Genomic DNA, 26,625 nt, shown 5'->3' on the forward strand with positions numbered 1-26,625 from the left:
GTGTTGAGCCAATAAGGATTTATAGTGTGATAGACTAAGCTTCAAACACTTCAATCTTTTTATATATATATATATATATATATATAAATAAATTAATAGTAGTAATCAAGACCCCCAAAGCACTACTTTCTTCATATTCATTAAATTTACTTTTACCTTAAATTGGTGCTGTTAAATAAAATTACTAAAGAGAGACAAGCAAATCATAATTAACCGGAAACAGTTACTGAAGTTATATATTTATTTTAAAACAATAAGGGAGGCATCTTTATGTAATATCCCTGTATTTATTTTTGGCCTATTTTAATTCCATTCTCTCTGCATAGTAGAGACTCTCTAAGCCTATGTAGGATAGTTGCCAAGGCTACTTTTGTCAAGTTTGTGTAATAGTTTCTTGATCATATTTGTACCGTGTACGCATTAGTGAGGTTAAGGAAATATGCACTTACACAGACGATGACTTATCAGGAAGAACTGTGGGCCATATTAGACTGAACCTTATGCACATTTCACTATGAAAGACAGTATGAGAAAAATCTATAAATAGACAATTCACAAAACAAACCACAGGATCAGATCTTGGGCTCTGACACACCCTCCAGTCACAAAGACCTACTGAAGTCAATGGTGGGGCATCCATCAGCCCAAGGCTTAGTGCAGGACAGCGGCCTTGGTTCATATCGCTAGAAGAGCAGGTTTGGCCCAAATAAAATAGAACCTGCTGTACAATCAAACATATATATTAGATTAATGGCAGTGACAGATGCTAATTTATGGAAGGCCATCTTGAAAATATCTGACTTGTGACCCACAGGTGAGTTATAATATGGCTTGATATAGTTCCTGTTCAGGCAGCTAGTGATATGCAGTTGTGGGAAAGAGTTTTTGTGCTATGAAACAGTATTTGGAGGCCTAGATGATCATAGCAGAAGAGTGTTCACAACTCACTGGTAAAATCTTTCACATGGTTTTAGCTTGGATTGCTCACCAACCCAACACTGTTATTGGTATTAGGATGGATTCACAAACCATCTACAAGAAAAAGCAAACTGCCACACATTTCATGTACAATGCAATACAGTGCTATGTCTGAGATCAAATAGTGGAAGACAACAAAGAAGCATATACATTACATAGCAAATAACTTTTTATTTGCTGAACAAGTAGCTTTCAGAAGAGATTTAATGCTGAAATATATTCAAACACCCAGGCTGTTAGACTCTAGTTCTGTATTTTTTCAAAATACGGATTTATTTAAAATAGAGAATATTCTCTATTTTAAAAGAGCCGTACAAATTACTCCTAGTAGCTTTGAAATCTATGAGCAAAGTAATTTGTGTTTCACACCATTCAAGGGGGAAAATACCATTGCAGAAAGCTTCAGGGTAGCAAAATATTAGTTATCTTCATTCCTTTCTGTAAGTCTTTTTTCCTAGCATTTATTTTAATAATCCAACCATCACTTCACTGATATCCCAAAGTTTTCTTGCAACTAAATCATCCATGGCTTTAGGCAGCAATTCCTCCTCTTTGCAATCCCCAAAATACTTGCCTGACACACCCTCTACTTCTGCAGAGGAGGCCAAATAAATAGAAGTCTGGGCTCCTTCCAATGGGGTTTTGAAGAAAGCCCATGACACCAAATTTAAGAGGGGTTTTGCCAGCAAAGGAATATTTATGTATCTGCCTAGATTGGTTCGGACAATACCGGGATGAAGCACGTTGACAGTGACTTCTGTGCCTTCCAATCGGCGGGCTAGCTCCCTGGTGAATAGTATGTTAGCCAGTTTACTGCGACTGTAGCCAAAACTTTTATTGTAACTTATCTCACTGTTCAAGTCTTCAAAGTTGATCTCTCCATATTTGTAAAGTCTGGAAGAAACTACCACAATCCTGCTTGGGGCAGAACTTTTGAGGAGGCCAAGGAGGAGGTTAGTGAGCAAGAAATGACCCAAGTGGTTGACACCAAACTGCATCTCGAAACCATCCTCTGTCTTCATGTATGGACACTGGAATATCCCCGCATTATTGATCAGAACATCCAGTCTCGGCTCTTCCTTAAAATAGCAAAAATAATCAGATTTATAAACACAGCAATCTGTTATTAAGATTAATTATATTCAATGACCTTTATTAGGAAAAAACATTCAACTGCTCATCCTCTAAAATGGGATTTTCTAGGTCATGGTTATTTTAATGTAATCTTTGAAAAAACAAGTGTTTTGGTAGTTGTCAGTAAGAGGAGTATCAAATCACATGGGTTGTGGGGGGGGGGGGGGGCTGTGTTACTCTGAATATAGCTAAAATATAAACATTTTTCAAGAATAGCATTTTTTAATTGAAATCTACTGAAATTATTCTGTAATACCAATTTCTTTCCAAAGAATTATCAGGATGTGACATTAAAGAAAAGCTGATAAGTGTACTACTAGTTAGTATTCATATTGTGGCAGCACCTAGAAGCCCCGGTCATAGAGCCTATTGTGCTAGGCACTGTACAAAGAACAAAAAGATAATCTAGCTCTTTGAGGCAGGGATTTAGGGTTAAATATAAATAAATTAATTAATTAATGGAGATATCCCATCTCCTCGAACTGGAAGGGACCTTGAAAGGTCATCAAGTCCAGCCCCCTGCCTTCACAAGCAGGACCAAGTACTGATTTTTGCCCCAGATCCCCAAGTGGCCCCCTCAAGGATTGAACTCACAACCCTGGGTTTAGCAGGGCAATGCTCAAACCACTGAGCTATCCCTGCCCCCCTGTTAAAGAGACACTGCCAACAAATTTTAAACCCATCATTTGATTAGGGAAAAATAATTAGATTTATGATGAATTTTGAAAACACTGCTATTAATAATTTCAAACAATGGTACCTAATTTAAAATTTGCCTGAACTGTGGTGGACCAAGATACTATGTTGTGCCAATGCACAAGAACCAGAAAGTAAAACTAGTAACAGAAAAATGAAATCTAAGGCCCCAATACTTATGTTCCAAATCCTGCATAGTCTATGCACCCACAACTCCGAGAGGGAAAGATCTTAGGAGTTTCAAAGTGTGGTTGCACTCTGAAAAATGACTTCACACAAGTGTCACTATAAAGTTCCATGTTTCTCTCCCCTCACTCCATCCCTTCCTCTGTTCCCCGCACCCCACCACACACACACTTTTCCTGCCAGTCCTGCCCTTGGATCAACTCATTCCCTCATATGCCATCTCCCGCATTACCTTCACAAAGGCCCAGTAACCCCCATACCAGCTTTCGCCTCTCCTCACCCCAGCCCTCCCCCATCCTTCTCCCCCTTATTTCTTCTCTTCCCCATCCCATCCCTTCCCCCCACCTTCCTCCACCCTCACCCCCCAGCCTACCCTCTCCCCTCACTCCATCCCTTCCCCTCCCCCACTTTTCCTGCCAGTCCTGCAAATTTAACATAGGCTCTGGAAGTCAAGCTGAGCTCTTTCTGGCTCCTTACCACCAGTAAGAAATTTTCTGCAGGCCAGATTCTATCCTCATTTACACCTTTGAAATTTAATAGTCCACACATTTTGCCATCAATGGCACAAGTATAACTTAGAACAGAATCTGAGCCTGCATTTGGAATTTAGTTAATAATTAAATCAAGCTGTGGCTTGATCCTGCAAGATGCTAAGTTCCCTTAACTCCTACTGATATCAATGGGAGTTGAGGATGCTCAACATCTCACAGGATTGGGTCCTTCATGCATGAGTCGGAAAGAATTCACATCTCCCCCATAGCTGCATAGTACTGAAAGATGTAACAATTTATCACTGAAGCCAGCATATTACTCTGAATACACAATGCAGTTGGTCTTTGTGCAGTGAGGCTAAAAAAGTGAAAAATTAAAATGCAGGTATCTAAACACCCACAATGAAAGCCAGGCTGTGGGAGTGCCAGCTATGTCTCATCTTATCAATCTAGGAACCTCCTTTATCTTACAGACAACTTCAGAAAGGAGTCACAAGTTCAGAAAAGGAGGGGAATAACGTAAGTGTGTATGTACTACAGCCCTATGGAAGTGTTTCTAGAACTAGTCATCTCAATCATTTTGTTTTCTCCATCATTTATGCCATGGTGAGGGTATTCTAAAACAGCAGATACCACTAGAAATAAACCCAATAGCGGCACTACCTTCCCAGGCTGTCTCCAGCTCACTCCCGGGTATGTCATTCCACACACTTCATCTCATGCCTCGCTATTTTGTTCTCAATTTTGCTTGTGAAAAGACAACACTTTAATTGGTTTTGCCAATAGGGAGACTGCCAGCTTAAAAAAAAAAATAATAATAATCACTGTTTTTTAAATGTATCACTAACACCTATGAGGCACTACACCAGATTAGAAAAAAAGGGTATATTGTTTTCCCTGTGTTTACTTTGTGCATTTCACAGCACTTTGTGTATAGTCACATTCAGTTTCCCCTGTAAAGTCAAACAAGCCCAGATCCTGCAACTGGATCTACGCAGATGGCGCTAAATGGCTTTCCATTGAAGTCTGTGGAGTTTTACATGGGCACAACTGTCTGTCCATGACAAACCAATTACAGAATTAGGGCTTTAGTCAATTTCCCCTGTTGTTTCTGTGGGTCTTTTCTGTTAAGAGTTTTTGTTCTGTTTAAAGGAGGAGGAAAATGCACACACACATAATGTCCTAAAATAGGGCCAACAGAGTGTGAATCTCAACACTTATCTTCCTTCTTTTCACTCCCTTTACAATTTTCTTATCTGCAAAGATTAGAGATTAGGAGAGACCCAGAGCTGTAGCCCTTTTTACCACACATCTTCATTATTCCAGATATTTCTTCTTCAGTTAAACTCATGGTTTCTGACACCTTTGTTTAAGTGTGTCATTTAGTTACCCAAATGTGTGGGGATCCTACAGATTTTCAAGAAACATTTAGCTTTTTCTTTAAAATATATCCCTTCCTGCCTTGATTTCTTCAAGGGCCTCTTGGATCAGAGTTCGGACCCAAAGAGTGCAACAGTATTCCTGTCTAGGCACAATGGTGATAGACATCTTTAAAATACCCTGGAAAAATAAACTAGATATTTAAGGGACTGTTATAAATTAGAACACAGTGAAATGTGCACAAAAATATTCCAAGTTATGAGATACCTGTCTAGCTTTTCATTTAAAACCCAGAGAAAGTGCCGCAAACAGTGCCCCTACAGTCTAGAAAACTCAGACTGAATAGTGGATTTTTGCATCAAGATTATTCAGTTTTAGTTAGAACCAGGAGAAATTTGGTAGTTTTGACTGGATTTTGCTTATTGTTCCTCAGTTCAGGAAGTGGGAACCCACACAATCCAAGACAGAAGAAAGTGTTAACACAAATCCTGTGAAGTGAATCTGGCACGTCACGTTAGAAACTCATGTTTAGCTCTCAACTTTATTTAATCCAAGATTATTCACTTTTTGTTCCTATTAAGAGTATCAACAAAAGAAAGCTATTAGCTGCCTTTTTCTCTGGCATCTGAGAAACTTTCCCCCTTTCCCAAGATGAGATAGTAAAATCCTAAAAGATGACAACTGGGTCCTGACTCATTCCCTCATTCCTTCTTTACATATATGTCAAACCTTACTTCCAAGTGCATGGACCTGCCCTGTGAATTGCATTCCGAGATCTAGCATCTGAAAAACACTCAATCCAATCTGTTTGAAAGATACAATTTCTTCATCATACCTCCCAATCACTACATTATCTGAGTGTCTGCCAAATATTTCAAATCAGAAATGACACCAGGCTCCTGGCAAATTATGTTAAAGGCCCAAAAGGGTGAAGAGAAAGTCTATTCATCACGTTATTATTAATGTGAAGTTATGCTGAAACATCAAGTGTTAAGATGACGACATTTCATGGGTTAAGAAAATTGTATCAAAAAAATATTTACCCCAGAGTTATACAGGGTGGCAGTTCCAGCATTAGCTCATTTTCTACCATTATGTAGTTTCCCACAGCACACACCCTTTCCTCTATTTTGGGATATCCCTAAACAGTGTAAATTGTATCCATGAGATGCCCAGTGAAACCATTTGTTCGCTTGCTCATGCCCTTCTACAAAATCTCTTAGGAAAGACTGTAGGACACTAGTGAGCACCTCACAAAGTAGGCTTGCAGGATCCAGGATAGGTCTGATAAAATCAGAATGATTATGGACATACAGGGTACGTCTTCACTACCTGCCGTATCGGCGGGTAGCAATCGATTTATCCAGGATCGATATATCGTGTCTCATTAAGACGCGATATATCGATCCCCGAACGCGCTCACAGTCGACTCCGGAACTCCACCAGAGCGAGCAGCGGTAGCGCAATCGACGGGGGAGCCGTGGCCATCGATCCCGCACCATCTGGACCCCAGGTAATTCGATCCAAGATACTTCGACTTCAGCTACACTATTCGCGTAGCTGAAGTTGCATATCTTGGATCGACCCCCCCAGTGTAGACCAGCCCACAGTATTCCCTCGATATAACAAACCCCATAGGATCCAAGCCATTTGTTCATTATAGCAAGGGGGTGATTACACAAAGAGACCCATGACAGAGAGGGGAGGAGGAGCGGGGAAGACAGCTCCTCCAGCCCCACAACTGACAGCCCCCGACACAGCCCCATGGATGGAGGTGGGATCCAGGGACTGAGTTCATTATACCCAAAGATTCGGTATTATGAAGGGCATTAGAGACAGGGTGTACTGTAATAGAAACATGATAAATGTATATTGGATTCAGATGACCCCATGAAGTGCTCTCTCATTGCAGCCTATCCTCTATGCTGTAGATAGAAGGGGGCTCAAACTTAAGCCAATTCACAGTCACAAGTTCCAGATGTCTTGCAGAATAAACTGCAGCAGATTGCAGCTGCCCTAGTTTTTCTTTGCCCCCAGAGATAACAGGTCACCCCTTGCCTGCTGCATCTTGATATAAGCTTGTGAAGGTGATTTCTGGCTGCACTGTATAACTCCATGGGCCCAGTCCTTCTTACTGGTCAACACAGCTAGTGGAACAGGAAAATTTCCCTAGGAAAGGAACTTTGGCCTAATAAGGCTTTGTTCCCTGGGTTAAAAATCAATAAATAAGAATGAACCAAAACATTACATCACATCCCAAAATATTTTGGGATTATTTTTAATTCCCTATAAAATGCAAGAATAGCTTTGACAAAAGCTGCTAATCTTCACTCAATTTCAGCATTGAAGAACTCCAAGTCACCAAAGGGGTAATTTGAAGACTTTGTAGCCCTTGCTGGATAAGGGAGTGAGAGACAGGAATGTTCCCGAGTTGCAAACCTGCACAAGCCCTGCTAGTTAGACACGCAGAATGATTTGTTGACAAACTCCAGTCCTCTACAAAGGATAGGATGGTGCCAACGCAATGTCTGGATGCTGCTGCCCTTCATGTCCACACACCAGCAGGGCCCATCTCTCTTCTTCATGCCAATCCCCCCCATAGCCTTATCCCAAGCCCTCCATCCTCCACTTATCAGCATCTCTCCATCCTCAGCCCCCTCAAACTGACCATCCCCCTAAAAACTTTTCCTCCTTCTTGACCCCTTTGTCAGATGTATCTTAGGGCACACCAGCCTGTCCTTCTGCAAAGGGTCCCCTGCATCCAGCTGTCCACCCATCCCATCCCCAGCTAGCTGGGTGTCCTCCCGATCCCCAACATCCCCTCCTCCTCCCCAGCCAAGCTCTCTGCCCTTGGATCAACTCATTCCCTCATATGCCATCTCCCGTATTACCTTCACCAAGGCCCTGTAACCCCCATACCAGCTTTCCCCTCTCCTCACCCCAGCCCTCCCCCATCCTTCTCCCCCTTATTTCTTCTCTTCCCCATCCCATCCCTTCCCCCCACCTTCCTCCACCCTCACCCCCCAGCCTACCCTCTCCCCTCCCCCCACCCCCCTCTTCACCCCCCAGCCTACCCTCTCCACTCACCCCATCCCTTCCTCTGCCCCCCTCCTCCTCCTCGCCCCCAGCCTACCCTCTCCCCATCCCTTCCCCCATACTTGCCCACCCCACCCAGCCCCTCCCCTCGTTCCCCGGCCCCTGTACCTGCAGCACCCGCTGGCAGAAGCTGCGCACGGAGCGCAGCGAGGCCAGGTCCAGCTCCCTGATCACCAGCTCCCCGCCCTCCGCCTGGCCGCCCAGCTCGGCGCGGATCTCGCGGGCCGCCTGCTCGGCCCGGCCGCGGTCCCGGCAGCCCATGATCACCCGGGCCTGCATCCGCAGCAGCTCGGCCGCCGTGGCCCGGCCCAGCCCGCTGTTCGCGCCCGTGACGATCACCGTCTTGCCCCGCATCAGCGCGGCAGCCGCGCCCCGCGAAGCCCGGCCGGCCCCGGTCAGGTAGCGGCGGGCGATCAGCAGCAGCCCCCCGCCCAACACCGCGGCCAGCAGCGCCGCAGCGGCCATAGCCCAGCGCTCGGGGCCAGCAAGGGCCGAACAACACCCGCCCCGGCGTTTTTCCCAGGGCGCAGCCGGCGCTACACCGCCGCCGGATGCCGAACGCCGCGTACGGGTGTTTAGATACCGATTGGCCAGCGCGGTCCCCTTCGCTTTGCATTCTGGGACTCGTAGTTTCATCCGCCTCCCCTGCGCGGAGCCCGTGGGTTGGGTTAGCTCCGAGCACCGCGCTAGCTGTGCTGTGAGCTACGCAGCCCTTCCCCCGCGCAGGGCCGCCCCTGAGCTGCTGGCACCCCAGACAGAGACGCAAACGCGTTTGAGCAGATAAAAGTGTCTCCTGCAGCCACCACCCTTTTCTTGGTCAGACTGGGACTGAGTCCAATATAGGGTGACCACATGTCCCGATTTTATAGGGGTAGTCCTGATTTTGGGGGCTTATTCTTATATAGGCACCTATTACTCCCCACCCCCTGTCCTGATTTTTTACACTTGCTATCTGGTCACCCAAAGCCCGATAGACTGAAAAAAGTCAAAGCTCCCATGACAAAAGGGAGAACTCTGTTCTGAAATCAACAAGGTAGCATTCAGGGAAGACAGCAGGTGCAAAGTACTACAGTGAAAAATCGGATACACAACGACAAATGGGGAGACGTTGGAGAAAGTCCAGAGATTAATGGTCTAGAAAACAGGACCTATGAGGGAAGATTGGAAAAAATGGGTTCAGTCTCAAGAAGAGAAGACTGAGGGGGGATTCGATAACAGTTTTCAAGTATATAAAAGGTTGTTACAAGGAAGAGGATGAAAAATGGTTCTCTTTAACTTCTAAAGATAGGACAAGACGCAATGGGCTTAAACTACAGCAAGGGGAAGGGGGTTCTGTTGGATATTAGGAAAAAAACTTCCTAACTGTCAGGGTAGTTAAGCACTGGAACCAATTGCCTAGGGCTGTTGTGGGTTCTCTGTCACTGGAGGTTTTTAAAAACAGGTTAGACAAACACCTGTTAGGAATGGTCTAGTTATTACATAGTCCTGCCTTGAGTGCAGGGGACTGGACTAGATGAGGTCCCTTCTAATCCTACACTTCTGTGATTCTATGAAAATGGCAAAACACTGGCAGTAATACTGTAGAACAGGCTCTGAGGGTTATAGTTGATCACAAATTAAATATAGCTGACAATGTGATGCAGTTGCAAAAAAGACTGATATTCTAGGTTATGCGAACAGGAGTGTCATTTCAAAGAGGGGTAATTGTCTCACTGTACTCAGCACTCATGAGGCCTCAGCTGGAGTACGGTGTCCAGTTCAGGGCACCCCTTCAGCTACAAGCAAATATTAAAAAAAAAAAAAAAAAAGGCATGTTTAGTCTTGAGAAAAGAAGATTGAGGGGGAACTCGATAATAGTTTTCAGATACATTAAGAGCTGTTATAAAGTCAAAAGGCTGGGGATCAGTTGTCCATGTCCACTGAAGATAGGACAAAAAGTAATGGGCTTAATCAGTAAGGTAGATTTAGGTTAGATATTATGAAAAACTTTCTAACTAAAAGGACAGTTAAGTATTGGAATAGGTTTTTGAGGGAGGTTATGGAATCTCCATCAACGGAGGTTTTCAACAGGTTAGACAAACTTTGTTCAGGAATAGTCTAGCGCAGGGGGCTGGACTAGATGACCTTGGTCCCTTCCAGCCCCACGTATCTACAATTCTGTTAAGTCATACTCAGTTTTTACGCAGATCTGAGCTACTGAATGATATTGCTTAACATATTCTTCATTAGAAAACATGGCTGAATGCATTTTTTACATTTTTTATTAATGACTGGTTATGCGTGAATTTATTACATAGAACGAATAAAGAAAAGATCACAGATGCACTTATGGACATTGATTCAGCTATGTATAGACCAATCTTGAATACTGAAAGCTTCTGACAAGGTTTGCTTCCTTATCTTTAAGCAGCAGTCCTTTTCTTTTGTTTAGGTTTCCCAATGCAAACCCTGGGCCAATCTAGAGACAAAAGCATGAAAGTTAGTACTATGAAAGCAAAAATGGGAGACAGAAGATACACCATAGTGAACCTATAAATGGCTCAATTTCAAATCAATTTTCTATTGAAATATTTCTCAAGGTATCCAAAATATTAAATGTCAGGTGACTTTGAATTATCTACCCAATGAAACAAATTGGGTTACAAAAGCTATCTAAGGCCTCCAGAACCCTTCAAAAAATGAAAGATTTTAATAGACACACGGAGAAAACTCTATCTCTCAGTACAAAACTTAGAAGAGGGATATATATCTACCATATCCTGATTGCTGATTTAATCTAATACATGATAAAGACCATGCTATTATCTGACCAGGCTCCTGTTTTTCTTAATATTCATCTCCAGGGAGCACTAAAACATAGGACCTTGTTCTACCCTGACTTCATTGGGTAAATTGAGTTTGAGACCCCTGCCTTAAAGGGACCTGATTTTAAAAAGAGCTGAACATCCACTTTCCAAAAATCAAAGCTACTCAAGTTGAGCACCCACGGAAATCACTAGTCTACATTGAAAGAAAATGTTGCCTAGGATTTTTTGCTGAGGACAAATGTATTTCCCTGTTAAATTAGAAAATAGCATAATTGATAAGACAAATAATTCAGCTACTAAAAGATGAGCATGATCAGTCAGGATCACAAAGCACATTAAATACTTACAACATTGAGAGGACAGCTAAGTAGTGTAATGGCCGAAAAACAAAACCAAAAAAACACCCCCAAACATAATAATACTTCACAATGATACCACTTGAGCATCTCAAAATATTTTACAAACATCTACCCACCTTAAAACCACAACACCACTACAACAAAGGTAGATGTAGATAAACCTGTACATTCTGGCTCATCATTCATAGGTGCAATTCGGTGAAGTGTCAAGCACCCTTATTTCCAATAGTTATTGTTGCTAGAATCTGAGGGTGCTCATCACCTCACAGGACTGAGCCTGAGGTAGCAAACATTTTGTATATAAACTCAAGTACAATTGTATAGAAGCTAGTAAACTAAGTAACACAAGCACAATGCAACACACAGAATAACATACATTTTGAAGCGTCTGAGTTTTTCCTCCTTTCTGAAGGAAAATAAAAAGAAGGAAGTAAATCAAACTTGTCCTCCAAACCCAGCTCTCCCGTTAGCATAATAAAACCATCTCCACAAGAGACGGTAGCTATGTCAGCGTCAGAAGCTCTCCTGTCAACATAGCACTGTCCTCACTGGTACTTAGGTCGGTGTAACAAACATTACTCAGGGGAGTGGCTTAATCACACCTCTGACCAAGATAAGTTACTTATTGATAGTTAAGGCTAAGATTTAGTTAGGGGTATTTTGGGTAAAAGCCATAGACTGGTCATGGGCAATAAATAAAAATTCATGGCTCATGACCTGTCCATGACTTTTACCAAAAATACCCCTGACTAAATCTCTACTTCTGGGGCCCCGCTGCTGCGGGGAGCCCCTGCTGGGGGCAGGGGCGGCTCCAGGCACCAGCGCACCAAGCGCGTGTCTGGGGCGGCAAGCCGCGGGGGGTGGCCTGCTGATCGCCATGAGGGCGGCAGTCAGGCTGCCTTAGGCAGCATGCCTGCGGGACGTCAGCTGGTCCCACGGTTTCGGTGGCAATTCGGCGGCGGGTCGCCGAAAGCGCGGGCCCAGCAGACCTCCGACAGGCATGCCGCTGAATACGTGTTACCAGCAGACCTCCCGCAGGTGTGCCGCCGAAAGCCGCCTGACTGCCATGCTTGGGGCAGCAAAATACATAGAGCCGCCCCTGGTTGGGGAGGGGGGATGCTGCTCCAGTGCGGGGGTTGACTGCCTCCTGGTTGCTGCTCCCAGGGACCACGCTCCGGATGGCCTCCGGGCGCCCCTGGGGCCACTGCTCCAGCTGCTTAGGCGGTCCCCAGGGCTCCCGCAGGAATGCTGCTCGGGTGTTCCCCGGAGCCAGCCACACCGGCTGCTGTTCTAGTGATCCCCAGAGCCAGCTGCCTGGGGTTGCCCGCTAGAGCAGCTGGCCCCCGGTCGCTCCAGCAGCAGCAGGTGCGGCTGGCCGTGGGGCACCAGAGTAGCTGGCCCCAGGGCCCTGAAGTCAGCCATACCAGCTGCTGCAGAAGTCATGGAGGTCACAGAAAGTCACCGAATCCATGACTTCCGTGACCTCTGTGAAAGAATCGCAGCCTTAGTGATAGTGTGTACACACCCTGAGTGTGTGTGTGTGTGAGAGAGAGAGAGGGAAAGCCAAGTCAGAGGGATGAGTTTTGCTTTTCATTCTAAGACCCACACCCAGAAAAGATGCTGACCTGGAACAATGCCTAAAGATACCCCAAACCTCCTCTCTGCGTAATTATCCCAATCAGAATACACCAACCAAATTAATATTATCAAGAAGACAACAAAGTCAGCCACAGGCCTAAAATATATTTTCAGTCTAAATCCTTTCCAAGAAGCCCTGACACAGTATATAAGAACAAAAGTTTGGCAAATCTGGTAAAGGTATTTGATTAAAAACTTAATCACCTCTATTCAGTCAGTTCTTCAGTGTATTATATTTGTACAATGGGTTGTTTCCATAATGAGAAATTTAGCCCCTGAGCAATGATCATTGTTTTCCAAAATTAAAGCTTTCCAGGAGGATTCAAGGTATCTAGCTCACTACCATCACTCAGGACAGCTGGCTTGATGTATAGCTTAATAGCCACTTGTAATCCCAAGGCAATGCTTCAAACTGTTGCAGAACATTCCAAAAAATACATTATCATTTTACTTTTGATTCTGTAATGGACAATGGGCAAGTCTATCCCATTAGAGAGCCGAACAAATACTTAGGATGTGCCCATTCAATCCCAGAGCTATACAAAACCAAACCAGATACCAGAATATTTCCTTTGCTTATATTAAAGAAAACTGTAAACACAGCATTTGCTAACTACAGAAAACTTAATCAGCAATCTTCATACCTCATGGCTAGAATCACTGCGGATGGTATTTTTAAAAGTGGCCTCTGATTCTGTCTTCTTTTTTTTTTAAACACTCAACTTGAAATAAATTGAACCTGATTTTCAGAGATGTTGTACACTCCCACTCACCTCAGCTGAGTTGTGTGCACTCAGCATTTTAGATAATCAGCTGCCAAGGTGTCAGGATGGGCATCCAAAATCTGAGGCATACAAAATCAGAGGCCCCTTTTCAAAATTTTGGCCTAAATGTGTCCTGAGATTTAAAGTCGATCCCTTGTGGTTTGCATTCAGAAACTTTATAAAGTGTGTGAAGAGGAACCTCCTTTGGAAGGATGAAATAGGATTTGTGCTAACTTTATCACAGCTAGAATGTGTTCTTGCATATCTTACATTGCTGACATCTTGCAACACGTATCTGACATATCTGAAGGTAAGCCTGCATAACTAAAACATCAAAGAACAGAACCTTCAGTGTCAATTTAGAGTCTGACTGCTGATGAACAAATGTATAACATAATAAAAACAGAAGGATCTTTTTTACATTTTTCTCCTCACACACTTTAATGCTCAAGATTGGTTAAGGACTGACAGCTCTGGAGAAAATGTCCTCTATCTACAGATCAACACAAACTGAAGCATTCCAAGTCTGCTAACTATGCTCTGGCCAACACGGTGCATGTTCTAGATGGACTGCTGGTTGGATGGGAAGGTGCATGGTGTGGATAATTCCCTTTTCCATACCTACTCATTCCTTGGTCCTCTGCTCAGCTTATCAACAATGGTGCAAATGAACATTAATGTGGTGTTGAAGTGGACACTGGTCGACCAGAAATTGAACTGAGGTCACCAAACTCATTTCACATAGGCCTCAGAAGAGCCATAACTTCTGAGTGATCCTTGTTGAGGAAAAAAAATCCGCCCACCCCACCCCAACACAGAAAAATGGCAATGTTCTGCAAAGTCAGCTTTATTCGAGTAGGAAAAATAGTTTAGAAAAATAAAGGGTTCCTGTAAACACAAGGCCACACAAACTAACAGTTTCCACTGGAATTACAAATCACCCATACAGATCAAAGATTCATGATGACACAATCACTGAGCACATATTCGACTAACTGACCCTGAATAGGTAAACATACTCGCACCACATTTTTGGTCTTTTCAAAAATAACCTGTAAATATTCTTTATGCAGCATGATTCACGTTATAAATAACCCATTTACAACACTTTCAGAGAAGTCACACACTTATATATTTTAAAGACATACATATATACATATATATATGTCTTTAAATTATGGCTTAAACTATAAAATCAATACAAGACTTTTCCTAATATTAAGAAACGACAGTGCTAGACCTAGCAAACCAAACCAAAAAGTGTTCAAGAGTACTATCTAAAAAAACGTATATTAAAAATATTTCCTTTTAAAACTTATTTAGCTACCGAGGTCAAATCTTTAAACATATTCCTTATAATATACAAAGGTAGAGTTTTCAGACTTAACTATTGATGTGTTAGAGGCTAAGTTAAAGGGAAGCTATTTTTTAACAGTGTCATCTTTAGGTTTGGATTTGTTGTACTTCTGACCAATGCCATAAGGTACATGTGCTGCTATAGTACCCAGTTGTTGTGCTCCTTCAATGTGAAACATCTGATCATCAAAGAAAATATGAGGCCGTATTTTCACCAAAATCGGTCCTTTAGGAGCTCCTGCAAGGAAAAGTGCCTCATCAATCTCCAAACCCCAGCTACGGAGAGTCTTCAGCACTCTGGCTCCAGAACTTGCTGCGCTTCTAGCTGTGACGAGGTAGGTCCTTATAGGACAATCTAATCGTTCGTCTTTTGCATAAAATTTCTTCTGCAGCTTCCCTAAGTCTTCCAGAAAACCTTTCAAAGGACCCTAGGTATAAAATATCAGAAACATGTTTAATGTTTACCCACTTCTCCCACAAACATCTCTGTACTTTCTTCCATGCTGTCCTTTATATATAGAACTCCTTCCATGATCCATAAGGCCACTACCTTCTCCTCCTTGGAATCCTTTCTCAACACAATGCCTACAAAGAAAACCAACCAGCAAGTGACAGCTTGGCTGTGTGGGGCAGTTGCTGAATACGGATACCTATTTGCATAATAGAATGCCCTCCCACCACAAAGTATATTTGTATATTATAATTTTTATATATTTCAGTGCATCCCTCTTACTCTCTTTGTATGTTGCCTGTCTCCTTAGATTGTATGATCTTTGGGGCAGGGATCTTGTAAATCTGTATTTCTCTACAGTGCCTAATTCAGAGGGGTCCTGACCCTGACTGGGGCTGGAGAGCCCTAATATACAGGAATAATTTCTGTCCAGAGTTCATGAAATGAAAAACATACCTTTTGCTTTTTAACGACACCTGATTCTGTTCTCATAGTGATTTTTTACACTCGTGTAACTAAAGTGACTTCTGTGGAGTTCCATCAGATTTACACCAGTTTGAGTGACAGAAGGATGAGGTGCAAAATTAAAAACAAAAACTATTTGGGTCAAACTCTGATACACTGAGTACCTACAATTTCCATTGCTTTCAAAGATCAGGCCCTTATTCTGAGTTATACCAGTGTAAATGAAAGTAAAGTTGTTTAAGTTGATTCTAACATGTTTGCATTCCTGGACAAACATCATAATTCTGTTTGACAATGAACATAAATATTACACTTGGACCATTCTGGCATTTGAAACAAATGCCAACTCTTTATTAATATGTTATTGAGAGATGTACAATAGCTGTTCCATATGACAATAAAAAGTGGAACAAAGTATGAATGGACATTACATTCCAAGCCCAGACATGTGCATTCTGTTACATGCACAGAGGGCAACAAAGGATCACAAATACCGAGTAGTATGTTTGGAGGTGGGGCTGATTGCTATGAATGGATATAGGCTGCCATGTTCACCTCACCTAGGACCAGACCCAAAGTCCATTGAAATCAGTAGTCATCTTTTTCAATGAATTCAGTGGACATTGGATCGGGCCTCTAGGGGATGATTAAGTGAAAATACCTCTAGAGGTAGCTACAAAAACCTCATGTTCTTACTCATGCAATATTCCCAATGAAATGGGAGTCCTGTGTAAGGACTGCAGGATCAGGCCCTTAAATATCAAACATGCATTCTAATAACTGTCTGTGAAAAAGGAAATCCAAGCAGGTATAATGCAATTGATGTTACAATTAAAAGGTTCTTTGACTCACAAATAAAACATCCATGAAGAACAAGACACATTAATGTATAAACTTAAGAGAAAAATAATGTACACATACGACAAACAAAATCAAAGTACCAACTACAATTTTAGCAATAAAAAAGCAAAGTTGTCTTAACAGTTCAAGAAGCAGATACCTGTGCAAGGGGCTTATTCTCATTCATCTGTTCGTGTTCAAAAAATCTATCTAATCCATGCTCTTTGACAATCTGCTCTGATTCGTCAGAAAAGAGAACAGCATCCCCATCAAACGCCACCCTCAGCTGCTTATCGCAGTAAGGTATGTCTTTATTTGCAGTGAACATTGTAGCAGATGCAATGCCTGAAAACACATCAGAAGCTCAGTTAGCAGTTTCCAGTGGACTCACTAGTATTGTTATTGCAGTAGCATAGACACAGAATGGGTACAAAACTTTACTGCCCAGAGGCACTTACAGTCTAAGGCCCTGACCCCGGATATATTTCTGCATAGGAGTAACTTTATATATGCAAGCAGTCCCATTGATTTAAGTGAGATTATTCTCATGCATAGTTACTTTCAGTCATAAGTGTTTGTAGGATTGGACCCTAAGTCACACTGAAGATAAGAAATAGTGGAAAATTCTGAGGACAATATTTACTCTAGCTTTATTTATTTATTTTCATTTTAAGTTCACTCTCTTCTTTCTAATGTTGCAGTGCAGAAGCCACTGGATGTTGGCTAATTTTTGGCATCAGAGAAAAGGTGACATCAGGAGGAATTTGAGTGAGACAGGAGGGAGGACTGGTACACTGGTGGTCATGCAAGGGAGAGGGGCAGCATGGATGAAGACATGAAACTGGGAGCAAGAGATAAAGAAAAGGATTGGTTAGGCTGGCATTACTGACACAGTGCAGGGGGCAAAAAGGGGCATTATATGAAACAAGATCCAAGCAGAAGGATAATAATCAAATAAAACCAGTGACTAGTTGATATTACATATATACTGTATATTGGACTCCATATTTACTGAAATATTTCCATCTCCTGTGGAAAAGATACATGTAATTATTGAGTTCATGTGATAATAGGCTTAAGTGAGAAATAAACCAAGGTAAGAGCCAATCCAAACCTGCTTCTATAGCTTCTTGGACTTTTTCAGAGTCCGCAGAAAGGTATAAGTTGGTAAGATATGCTGTTAGGTAACCAATAGGGCTTTCTCCACCAGTCATACAGAAGCGTTCAATCGATAAACCTAAAAACAGGCATGAAAATCTCAGATACAGAAGAAACAAACAAGGTACAAAAATATGACAAGGTACAACCCTGCTGTGTTTTTGTCCTAACACAAACAAAATACAGTTACTATCTGAACAGAGTAAAATTTCTGAAATGTTAAGATCTGTCCTTGATGTACATTCGTCCCAATTCCTTACTGAGCAAAAGCTACTTTCCCCACTTCCTCTGAAACATGGGGTCATCTGGAGTTGGGATATCAGCTTAGATGCACTCATGGTCTACTTTGGTATGACAACTCTTGCAGTCACATGTTGGAAAGACTGAAACTTAACAACGTGAATCTTGAGAGCATAGTGGCCAGATCTTCAACTAAGGACTTCCTCTATGTCCTTCTGAAAACTTCCAGTTTTACAAAGTGACTATTCAGAGTCAATGGAGTGACGCCAATTTACATCAGCTGAGGAACTGGCACTCTAGTCCTACAAGAAGAATCTTATTTTTCAATTAATGTTAAACTTTTAAAGAAGTTTGTCCAGTAGTAGTCTGACTTTTAACAACTTTAAGAGGTTTAACTTGGCCACAATGTTTGATTGTTTCTTATTCCCCAAGAATCCCTCCACCCCCCCAAAATCCCTCTGAGACAGCTCAGTGATTGCAAATTTAGAGGGAAAAATACAAAATAAAGAAACATTCAAGGACCTTTTCTTAGAAATTGAGATTCGGACTTGACAATTAAACCTAGAGCTTTGGGCCAAATCCTGTTTAACACACTCTCACTTGTTCTGACACACACAAATAAACATCATTCACCTAGCAATGGGTATCTGTATCAAAGGAACTGCCCATTCCAGGGTCAGAGCACGCAAACTGAAAATGCTTCAGTTTACAGCCTGGCAGCAAGCAACTCTACAGAATGTTATTTATTTTACTTACCATAGTGATTGATGCTGTTTATGAGTCTCACTCCCACTTGGGCATGGTTATTAGTCATCAGAACAATATCAAATAGCTCTTCATCATTAGGGTACAGCTCACGAAGCCGGGCATTGACCTGTTCTAGTGCCTGCAGGTTAGAAACATTGATGTGCATAAACAAGCTGCATATGTGTCCTCTCAATCAGAGTAATTTTGGTTATACACATGGGCCCTGCCTTGAAGAAGAATGTGAAAAGCAGTTTGGCAGTTTAAACTTGCCAAACTTGTTTTATTCATTTCTCTTCTTCACCTCCCAGCAACTATTTTCTTGGACTTGTTATAAGAGAAGCAAATAAGCAGTTTTCTTTTGATGAAAGTTACAGAATTCAACTTTATAATGAAGTTCTTTTTACCTGAGGGCACGTCTTCACTACCCGCCAGATCGGCGGGTAGCAATCGTTTCTATTGGGGATTGACTTATCGCGTCTAGTGAAGACGTGATAAAATCGATCCCTGATCACTCTGCCGTCGACTTCGGAAATCCACCGCGGCAAGAGGCGGAAGCGGAGTCGATGGCGGCGTGGCAGCGGTCGACTTGCCGCCGTCCTCACAGCCAGGTAAGTCGACCTAAAATACGCAACTTCAGCTACGCTATTCACGTAGCTGAAGTTGCGTATCTTAGGTCGACCCCCCGCTGTAGTGTAGACCTAGCCTGAGGCACCTATCATCAGATAAAATAAATCTGCAAAGGTACTGTACACCACCAAAGGTCTTTTAGTTAGTTTTCAGATGAACTGTGGAATCTAATCTTTCTAGATTCTGAAGGTTGAAGTACATTTGTTTTACTCTGATCTGTATTTGACTGAAGTTTTTCCTGGTTTTGGATAATGGGATTTCTCCAGGAGCCAAAAGATTATTTTTTTCCAGACCTGTACAGCTCTTTGTAGATGGTACCTGTTAATACTTTTTGGTAATCCTTTCTGAAATTTTATTAATGGATACAGGTATTCAGAGACACTTTTTAAACTCAACATCTAAATTGCTCCTGCAAAATTCACAAGCAAGCATAAAGTGTCTTTATATACGTGATTACAAATGCAGGTTTGGTGCAGACACTATTTAGGAAGGCAGGATTGACAATTTGTCCCTAAATAATGAGCATTAAATCCTGCCTTATCCAGTAGATATTTCCCTTGGAGGTTCCCAATCCAGGTAGTGAGTTGGATTGATCCTGATTAACCTAGACACTGGTTCTCAAACTATGGGGCAGGCCTTCCAAGGGAGGCAGAGCAATGTGACAAAGGAGGTGAGAGCTGTGTGTTTTGGGGTTTTTTTTTTGAAGAGCTATGTCAGCCCTGGGTAGCTGGGGCTCCTGCAGAACGGCCCTGACACCCGGGCTTGGGGTCTCCTCCTCAATCCCTCACTGGGAGGTAACCTGGGCTCACGTTTCCTTCCCTGCTCCCCAAAACTGCACCTGGAGGCGGTGGGATTCCAGCTGTCAGCCTGGGGTGGCAGCAGCAGCAGAGAAATAAGGGTGGCAATAGGGTGCTAAGTCTGCTGTGAAAAGTGCTATTGACAAATATCACTTTTCATGTTGCCTCCCTTATTTCTGTGCTGCTGCTGGCGTAGTGCTGCCTTCAGAGCTGGGTGGTGGTATATGTTCTTGAGGGGTGGGAGTGTAAACAGCTACATATACAAAGAAGGGGGGCCCGATCAAATAAGTTTGAGAACCAGTGACCTAAGGTATCAGAAAAGATAAAGGAACAAGATGGTGCTTTTAAAAACCAGACCACTTATTTAGGTGCTTAAATGTGCTCTTAATAGCCTACCTTTAGGCACTTAGTTTTGAAATTCTTGGCCTTGTTGTGTGGACTATGCTTAGGAAAGCTCTAGATGACAGCCATCTATAGACCTACAGAGAGATCCTATTCATAGAGAAAGGATAAGACTCCCTATGTCCCCTTTCCCACTTTGTGTCCACTGGCCTGTAGTATTCCAGTACATTGGGTATTTATTGAAGGGACGAGGTGAGTGAGGTAATATCACGCTTTCGCTTTGTGGGACACTTTTCACAAAGCAATCACTCTATATCTGACCTATCAGTCCTCATCCTCAAAGGAAACCTACACAACACTTTTAAAAAAGCCTGGTAACTGAAATTCATAACTTTGCTAGACACTAAAAATCATGGTCTTAAAAAAGACACTGGATTTATGGCTTATTACAACAATCTGTAACCCCTAATGCCTTTTGTGTCCTATGATTACAGGGGTATTAACTTCATCTTGAATGGTCCCTTACAATATGTGTTAACTACTTATACTAAATTATCTGTTCGATCTTGTATTTAGCTGTGTCATTCTCAGTACCTTTCCCAGACCTGAAGAAGAGCTCTGTGTAGTTTGAAAGCGTATCTCTCACACCAACAGAAGTTCGTCCAGTAAAAGATATTACCTCACCCACCTTGTCTCTCTAATATCCTGGGACTGACATGGCTACAACAACGCTGCATATTCACTGAAATATCAGATAAGAGGATGCATTTAGTGCAGAGGGTGATATGTTAGTGTATTGGCTACTGTAATTAATCATGTTTTTATTTTTTTCATTATCTGGTACACACTCCCAAGCACCTTGTGGATGCAGCGAGTTATAAAATTATTGTCTAACTTATTATTTAGACAATAAGTGACTGTGTTGATCACACTTATTTTTACTGCAACTTTCTTGAAATTTAAAGAAATTGTAAACAAAGCAAACCCACCATGGCCAGATCATCAGTTGGTGTAAGTCAGCTAGATTCCACTCATTTCAATGGAGTTATGTTGATTCACAACATTTGATGATTTGGCCCCAAAAGTCCAATCTGAAGGTAAACAGAAATCCCTTCCGAAGTGGCAGGTAATACTGTTCACCTGGAAAAGTAACTTTTGTGGACTTGAAAGTTTAATTGATTTTTTAGTAAGAAACTCAAAGTTTTAGGCTAGAAAAGTCAGCAAACCTTGACTGTTGTTCTACATTAATCTCTTTGGGGCAAGGTCTGTCTTGTTGTTCAGTTTGTACAATGCCTAGCACAATGGGGTTCTGGTATGACTAGGCCTCCTGGGTGCTATAGTAATACAAACAACAAATTAAAATAACAACATATTAAAGCTTTCCCTTAAAGGAGTCTGTATACAGAGATGCTATTTAAGAACTATTCATTTCTGCATCTAAGTAGAAAATAATCCCTTATGAGACTTGAAATTTAGTGGCCTATGTGTTATGCAGGAGATCAGACTAGTGACTAGATGATCCTTCTGGATTCAGGGACTGAAACCTGGAGTAAACAATCCCATATCACCCAACCAAACATGTATCTAGTATGTTACGGTTTAATATTTAAAAAAAATATTGTGAGCACATTCCAATCCAATTGTCCTTAGAAAAAAATATCATTAGTGCTCAAATGATTAAATCTAAAGAGCCTATTTTATGGCTCTAACAGCATGAACTGCACTGGAATGAGTGGGAAGGTACACCACCTAAAAACTAGGATTTTCAAATAAGCCTATGGGAGTGGGGCAGTCAAATCCTATTGAAATTCATTGGGAACTGGGTATCTAACTCTTAGGCTCTTTTGAAAACACATTCTGCTTGTGGAGGCTAGTGGAAGCATGCTCGTACCCATATAGAGTAGTTACTATACTTGTAAAATGGTGTAGTGTATAGGAGGGGTGTTTTCATTGCCCTGCTTGCATCCTGCCCAGACACACCCTTGATAAGGTGCTGAGTGCTGCTGGTGGCTGTGTTCCCTATTGCACTTAGAAGACCACAGGTAATCGCATCATGGCTGGCACCTATTTCTTTTTTCCCCTCCACCCAGCACACCCATAACTTGATCATAAGTGGTAAAAAATGTTTAGCTACTCATAGCCTTTCTGAGGCAAGTCTTACAACAATTAAAGTTAAGGGTCTATTTTAAATCCACATGGAAGTGCTATGTCATAGACTCTTCCTCCCAGCTAGTCTATTTAATTACCGACAATCCAGTAATCTTCTCAAAAACTGTTTTGGTGAGGCCTGTGAGGTGACAATTCCCTGAAGAACTAAAATGAACGCTTTGGACCAAATTCTCTCCTCTATAACACTCAAGCAACCCTGCTGAAGTCTGTGTTTATTAGAAACATTTAAATAAGCAAAGATGAAAGAATATTTTAAATATAGTTTACTCTACATCATTTAGGGCTGTTTACCTTTGGCTATCTCTTAGCTCACACAATGAAAACAAAATTGTCAGTTTCACTCCTGCATATAGGCCCCTGAATCAGAGTCAGTTTCTTTGCCTTGTTCTTGTTGCACCAGCAATGTTTGAAACCAGTCATACATGTTTTTATTTTTAAATAGTCCAAGGAATTCTATTAACCTTGAACCCACATCGTTAGTCAGGCAAATTCTAACTGAAGTGAGTGAACAGAGTAAAAACTGAGGTGTTGTTTTATCGTGGGACAAGTGTTGTATCAGGCCATGAAGTTCAAGAATTAATTTAACAACTTGTACAGGGTCCTATGTAGGGCTTGATCCAATCTGAAAAGCTTCACTTTCCTTACAATATTACATTAAAAAGCATGGGCGAGTATTTAAGCCTGCTCCTGGTACATCTTAAGAACATAAGAACGGCCATACTGGGTCAGATCGAAGGTCCATCTAGCCCAGTATCCTGTCTTCCGACAGTGGCCAATGCCAGGTGCCCCAAAGGGAATGAACAGAACAGGTAATCATCAAGTGATCTATCTCCTGTTGCCCATTCCCAGCTTCTGGCAAACAGAGGCTAGGGACACCATCCCTGCCCATCCCGGCTAATAGCTATTGATGGACCATGAATAATGTAATGAATTAATCCATGAATTTATCTAGTTTTTTTTTATCGTCTTCCAAAATAGATACATCTTGCTCCCATCTCTGTTGATTCTGACTTCTGCAATGTGGCCTATCTGCAGTCTCACAATAGTGGATGTTATTTTCTGAGATGCTTTGATATCAATCACAGGATCTTTCCCCTTTTGACCATTTATTTTCAGTTACTATCTTCCTTGATAGGGTGTCAATATCCTCAACCTAGGTCATTCCACACTGAGTAAAGATCTTAAGATTTGGTTTTATAACCAATTAAAACCCATACAAGTTTGGGGCAGTGGCGTAGCTAGCATGGAACATTTGGATGGGCTCCGACTTTGGGTAGGCTGGCAATGATGGAGGGGCAGGAAGGATCAGGGGGCCCGCCTCCGCCCAACCCCACCAGTCCAGCTGGCCTTGTGGGGGATGATGGATGCTCTGGCCAGGGGCCCTCCGGGGCCCCATGCATGCACCCAGCTCTGGAAGGAGATGCCGCTCTCCAGTGTACATGGCTCCTGGCACCCATCCCCGTCGCACTGCCCCACATCAGGCCTGGCTCCCTGAGGCAGCAGGCCTATGTTTTTTGATGCTTGCTGCTGCTCGGCGGGCGGGTCGCCCTCCTCCTGCTGCAGCATGCGCGGTGCACTCGTCAAGCGCTCCGCTGCTGTGTCACTGCTGTCCCTCCCCCTCCGGTCGAGCTGTGTGTGTGTGTGCACCCGGCATGCAGTGTCTTGCAGGTCTGGGCAGGGCTAGCACTGGGGCCTGAGCAGAACCAGGGCTGGGGGTGGGCCTGGATGTTAAGTGGGTGGGCTGCGTCCTACCCAGGTCCACCTGTAGCTATGCCCCTGGTTTATCTGGGGCCTAAATTATCTGACAATGCTTTAAAAGGAAATGAACTTTCTGTCTGTAGCATGACTCTACTAGGCATTGAGTCTCCTCCTAACCACCACCTAACCACACATTCTTTAATCTTTAGATTGGCAAGAGGCTATTAACTTTCTCCATCTAAACTGTGCCAATTTTTCAGTAGGAAATACTACGTGATCTTACACTGGCTTGTATCTTTACTGACTCAGGGAGGGGAGGAGAGTAAAATTATTCTAATTCATTTCAGTCGGGAGATAGAGCAAATTGAGATTACTCAATCAACGCAAACAGGCCACTAAGCCTGAAACCATTTCCCAGCAGCCTCACTGTGCTCAGTAGAAGACTCCTCCTCTTCCCCAAATTTGGACTTGAGCTTTCAGCATCCTCCCTGGCATGACATCCCGGAGTAGTTCCCCTTCCAGCACACAAACCTAGGAGCCATGTTTAGTGTATTCTTATGTGAGAAAAGACTGCTGGCTGCATGATTATGTAAACGGATGTATTTACCAACCACTCTGGCTTTGGGGAAGGGTGGAGGCAGGCAGGAAACTCTGTGGAAGGCTGTTTATGGAACAGAAAGCTTAGCTGAACTTTTAAACGGAGTGTCTTACCTTGACAAAATAGAAAGCTGGCCCGGGCTTCAGGGGGACGTTCTCATTTTCCTCCTGGTACTTCACATAGGTTTCCACCCCTTCCTCTTCGTAGATTTTCCTGTCTTTCACCATGTCAAAGAGAGCCCGGGAGGAGACTGCCACAGTGGTGGCATTTTGGGGCTTAGGCTGTAGACAACGGAATGGTGAGAGAGGGCAGATGGGGCGGGAGAGGAGAGAGAGATGGGGGGAAGGTGACACACAGGGAGGAAAGGGGGAGGAGATGGAGGTGGGTGGCACACAGGATGGGGAGGAGGATGGCACCCCGGGAGGAGAGGATGGGGGTGACACATGGGGAGGAGGATGGCACCCAGGGAGGAGAGGATGGGGGTGACACACGGGGAGGAGGATGACACCCAGGGAGGAGAGGATGGGGGTGACACACGGCGAGGAGGATGGCACCCAGGGAGGAGAGGATGGGGGTGACACACGGCGAGGAGGATGGCACCCAGGGAGGAGAGGATGGGGGTGACACACGGGGAGCAGGTGGCATCCCGGGAGGAAAGGATAGTGTGGCACGTGGGGAGGACAGCCTAGGTGTTGCAGGGTGAGGTAACCAGGAAGGAGAGGGTGGGGATGGCACCCAGTGACCCAGGGAGGAAAAAATAGGAGTGGCACCAGGGGAGGGGGTGGCACACGGGGAAGCCAGGCCCGGAGGTTGGATGGGAAGGATCGGCAGAGGGAGGCAGACAGGGCACGTATCAGAGAGAAGAGGCAGGAAGCACACACAGCTGTTTATGAGCCCCGGAGAGCTGTCCTCCCTCCCCCACGCCTACTCCGTGCTGCCGCCGGCAGCACTCACCGGTCGGGGTCTCTTGGTGGAGACCAGGTTGTCGTAGAAAGCCTTGGCCGCTGCCCAGTCTTGCTCGGCGCCGACCGCCGCCGCCTGCTGCTGCGCCGTGGTGAGCGGGGTGTTGCAGGCCGAGCTGCTCTGGGACTTGTCCGAGCTGCAGGAGCTCATGGTGGCGGCTGGTGCCCGCGGCTGGTGCCTGCTGCTGCAGCCGGGCGGCGCGGGGGAGGAGGAGGATCTCTGCAGCGACACGGACACAGCGGGACCGAGGTCAGCGCGGAGCGCACCAGCCGCCTCTGGGCATCCCCGCCCCGCCGCTGCAGCCGTGGGGAAATGATGACGGGCCGGGCTCTGCCCTGCCCGGGGCTCGCTGTGCCGCGCCCAGCCAGCCACAGCCCTTCCGCCTGCCGCCAGCGCCGGGCCTGCTGCCCGCCATCCAGGGCCGCAAACCCCCGACCAAGCCCTACAGCCTGCGGGAAGGGGCGGGGGACCGGGGCTGCATCCCCACCCCCGGACAGATACACACAACCTGGGGGGATCGGAGGCCAGAGCTACCCCCCCCCACACACACACAGACAGACAGATAGGCACAGTCGGGGGGCAGGGGTCAAGGCTGCAACAGACCCCCCCCCCACAGTTACACACAGCCTAGGGGGAACGAACTGG

At 43.9% G+C, this 26,625-nt stretch overlaps 2 protein-coding genes across 2 annotated transcripts; both read right to left on the reverse strand.

The window, feature by feature from the left end:
- Window positions 1-227: 227 nt before the first annotated feature.
- On the reverse strand, window positions 228-8,597 carry RDH14 (retinol dehydrogenase 14). The gene is made up of 2 exons (XM_054022431.1): window positions 8,070-8,597; window positions 228-2,057 (listed from the first exon to the last, which is right to left on the reverse strand). Exons 1-2 carry the CDS (start codon window positions 8,595-8,597, stop codon window positions 1,440-1,442), a joined length of 1,146 nt encoding a protein of 381 aa, XP_053878406.1. The 3' UTR covers window positions 228-1,439.
- A 5,763-nt stretch (window positions 8,598-14,360) lies between these two features.
- On the reverse strand, window positions 14,361-26,309 carry NT5C1B (5'-nucleotidase, cytosolic IB). The gene is made up of 6 exons (XM_054022432.1): window positions 25,972-26,309; window positions 25,131-25,298; window positions 18,796-18,925; window positions 17,756-17,878; window positions 16,802-16,986; window positions 14,361-15,313 (listed from the first exon to the last, which is right to left on the reverse strand). The coding sequence occupies exons 1-6, from the start codon at window positions 26,128-26,130 to the stop codon at window positions 14,951-14,953; spliced, it is 1,128 nt and encodes a 375-aa protein (XP_053878407.1). The 5' UTR covers window positions 26,131-26,309; the 3' UTR covers window positions 14,361-14,950.
- Window positions 26,310-26,625: the final 316 nt, after the last annotated feature.

Source organism: Malaclemys terrapin, chromosome 3 (assembly GCF_027887155.1).
Source record: "Malaclemys terrapin pileata isolate rMalTer1 chromosome 3, rMalTer1.hap1, whole genome shotgun sequence".
In the NCBI taxonomy this organism is placed as follows: Eukaryota; Metazoa; Chordata; order Testudines; family Emydidae; genus Malaclemys; species Malaclemys terrapin.

What these genes read in the sequence shown, in the direction of transcription:
- RDH14 (XM_054022431.1), bottom strand. Translation starts at nt 8,597, where the DNA reads ATGAAACTACGAGTCCCAGAATGCAAAGCGAAGGGGACCGCGCTGGCC. An exon ending in TCTGCCAGCGGGTGCTGCAG is followed by an intron (nt 2,058 to 8,069) that starts GTACAGGGGCCG and finishes TGCTATTTTAAG; the next exon opens with GAAGAGCCGAGACTGGATGT.
- NT5C1B (XM_054022432.1), bottom strand. Translation starts at nt 26,130, where the DNA reads ATGAGCTCCTGCAGCTCGGACAAGTCCCAGAGCAGCTCGGCCTGCAAC. An exon ending in CCACCAAGAGACCCCGACCG is followed by an intron (nt 25,299 to 25,971) that starts GTGAGTGCTGCC and finishes CGTTGTCTACAG; the next exon opens with CCTAAGCCCCAAAATGCCAC. An exon ending in AAACAGCATCAATCACTATG is followed by an intron (nt 17,879 to 18,795) that starts GTAAGTAAAATA and finishes GCCTGTTTTTAG; the next exon opens with GTTTATCGATTGAACGCTTC.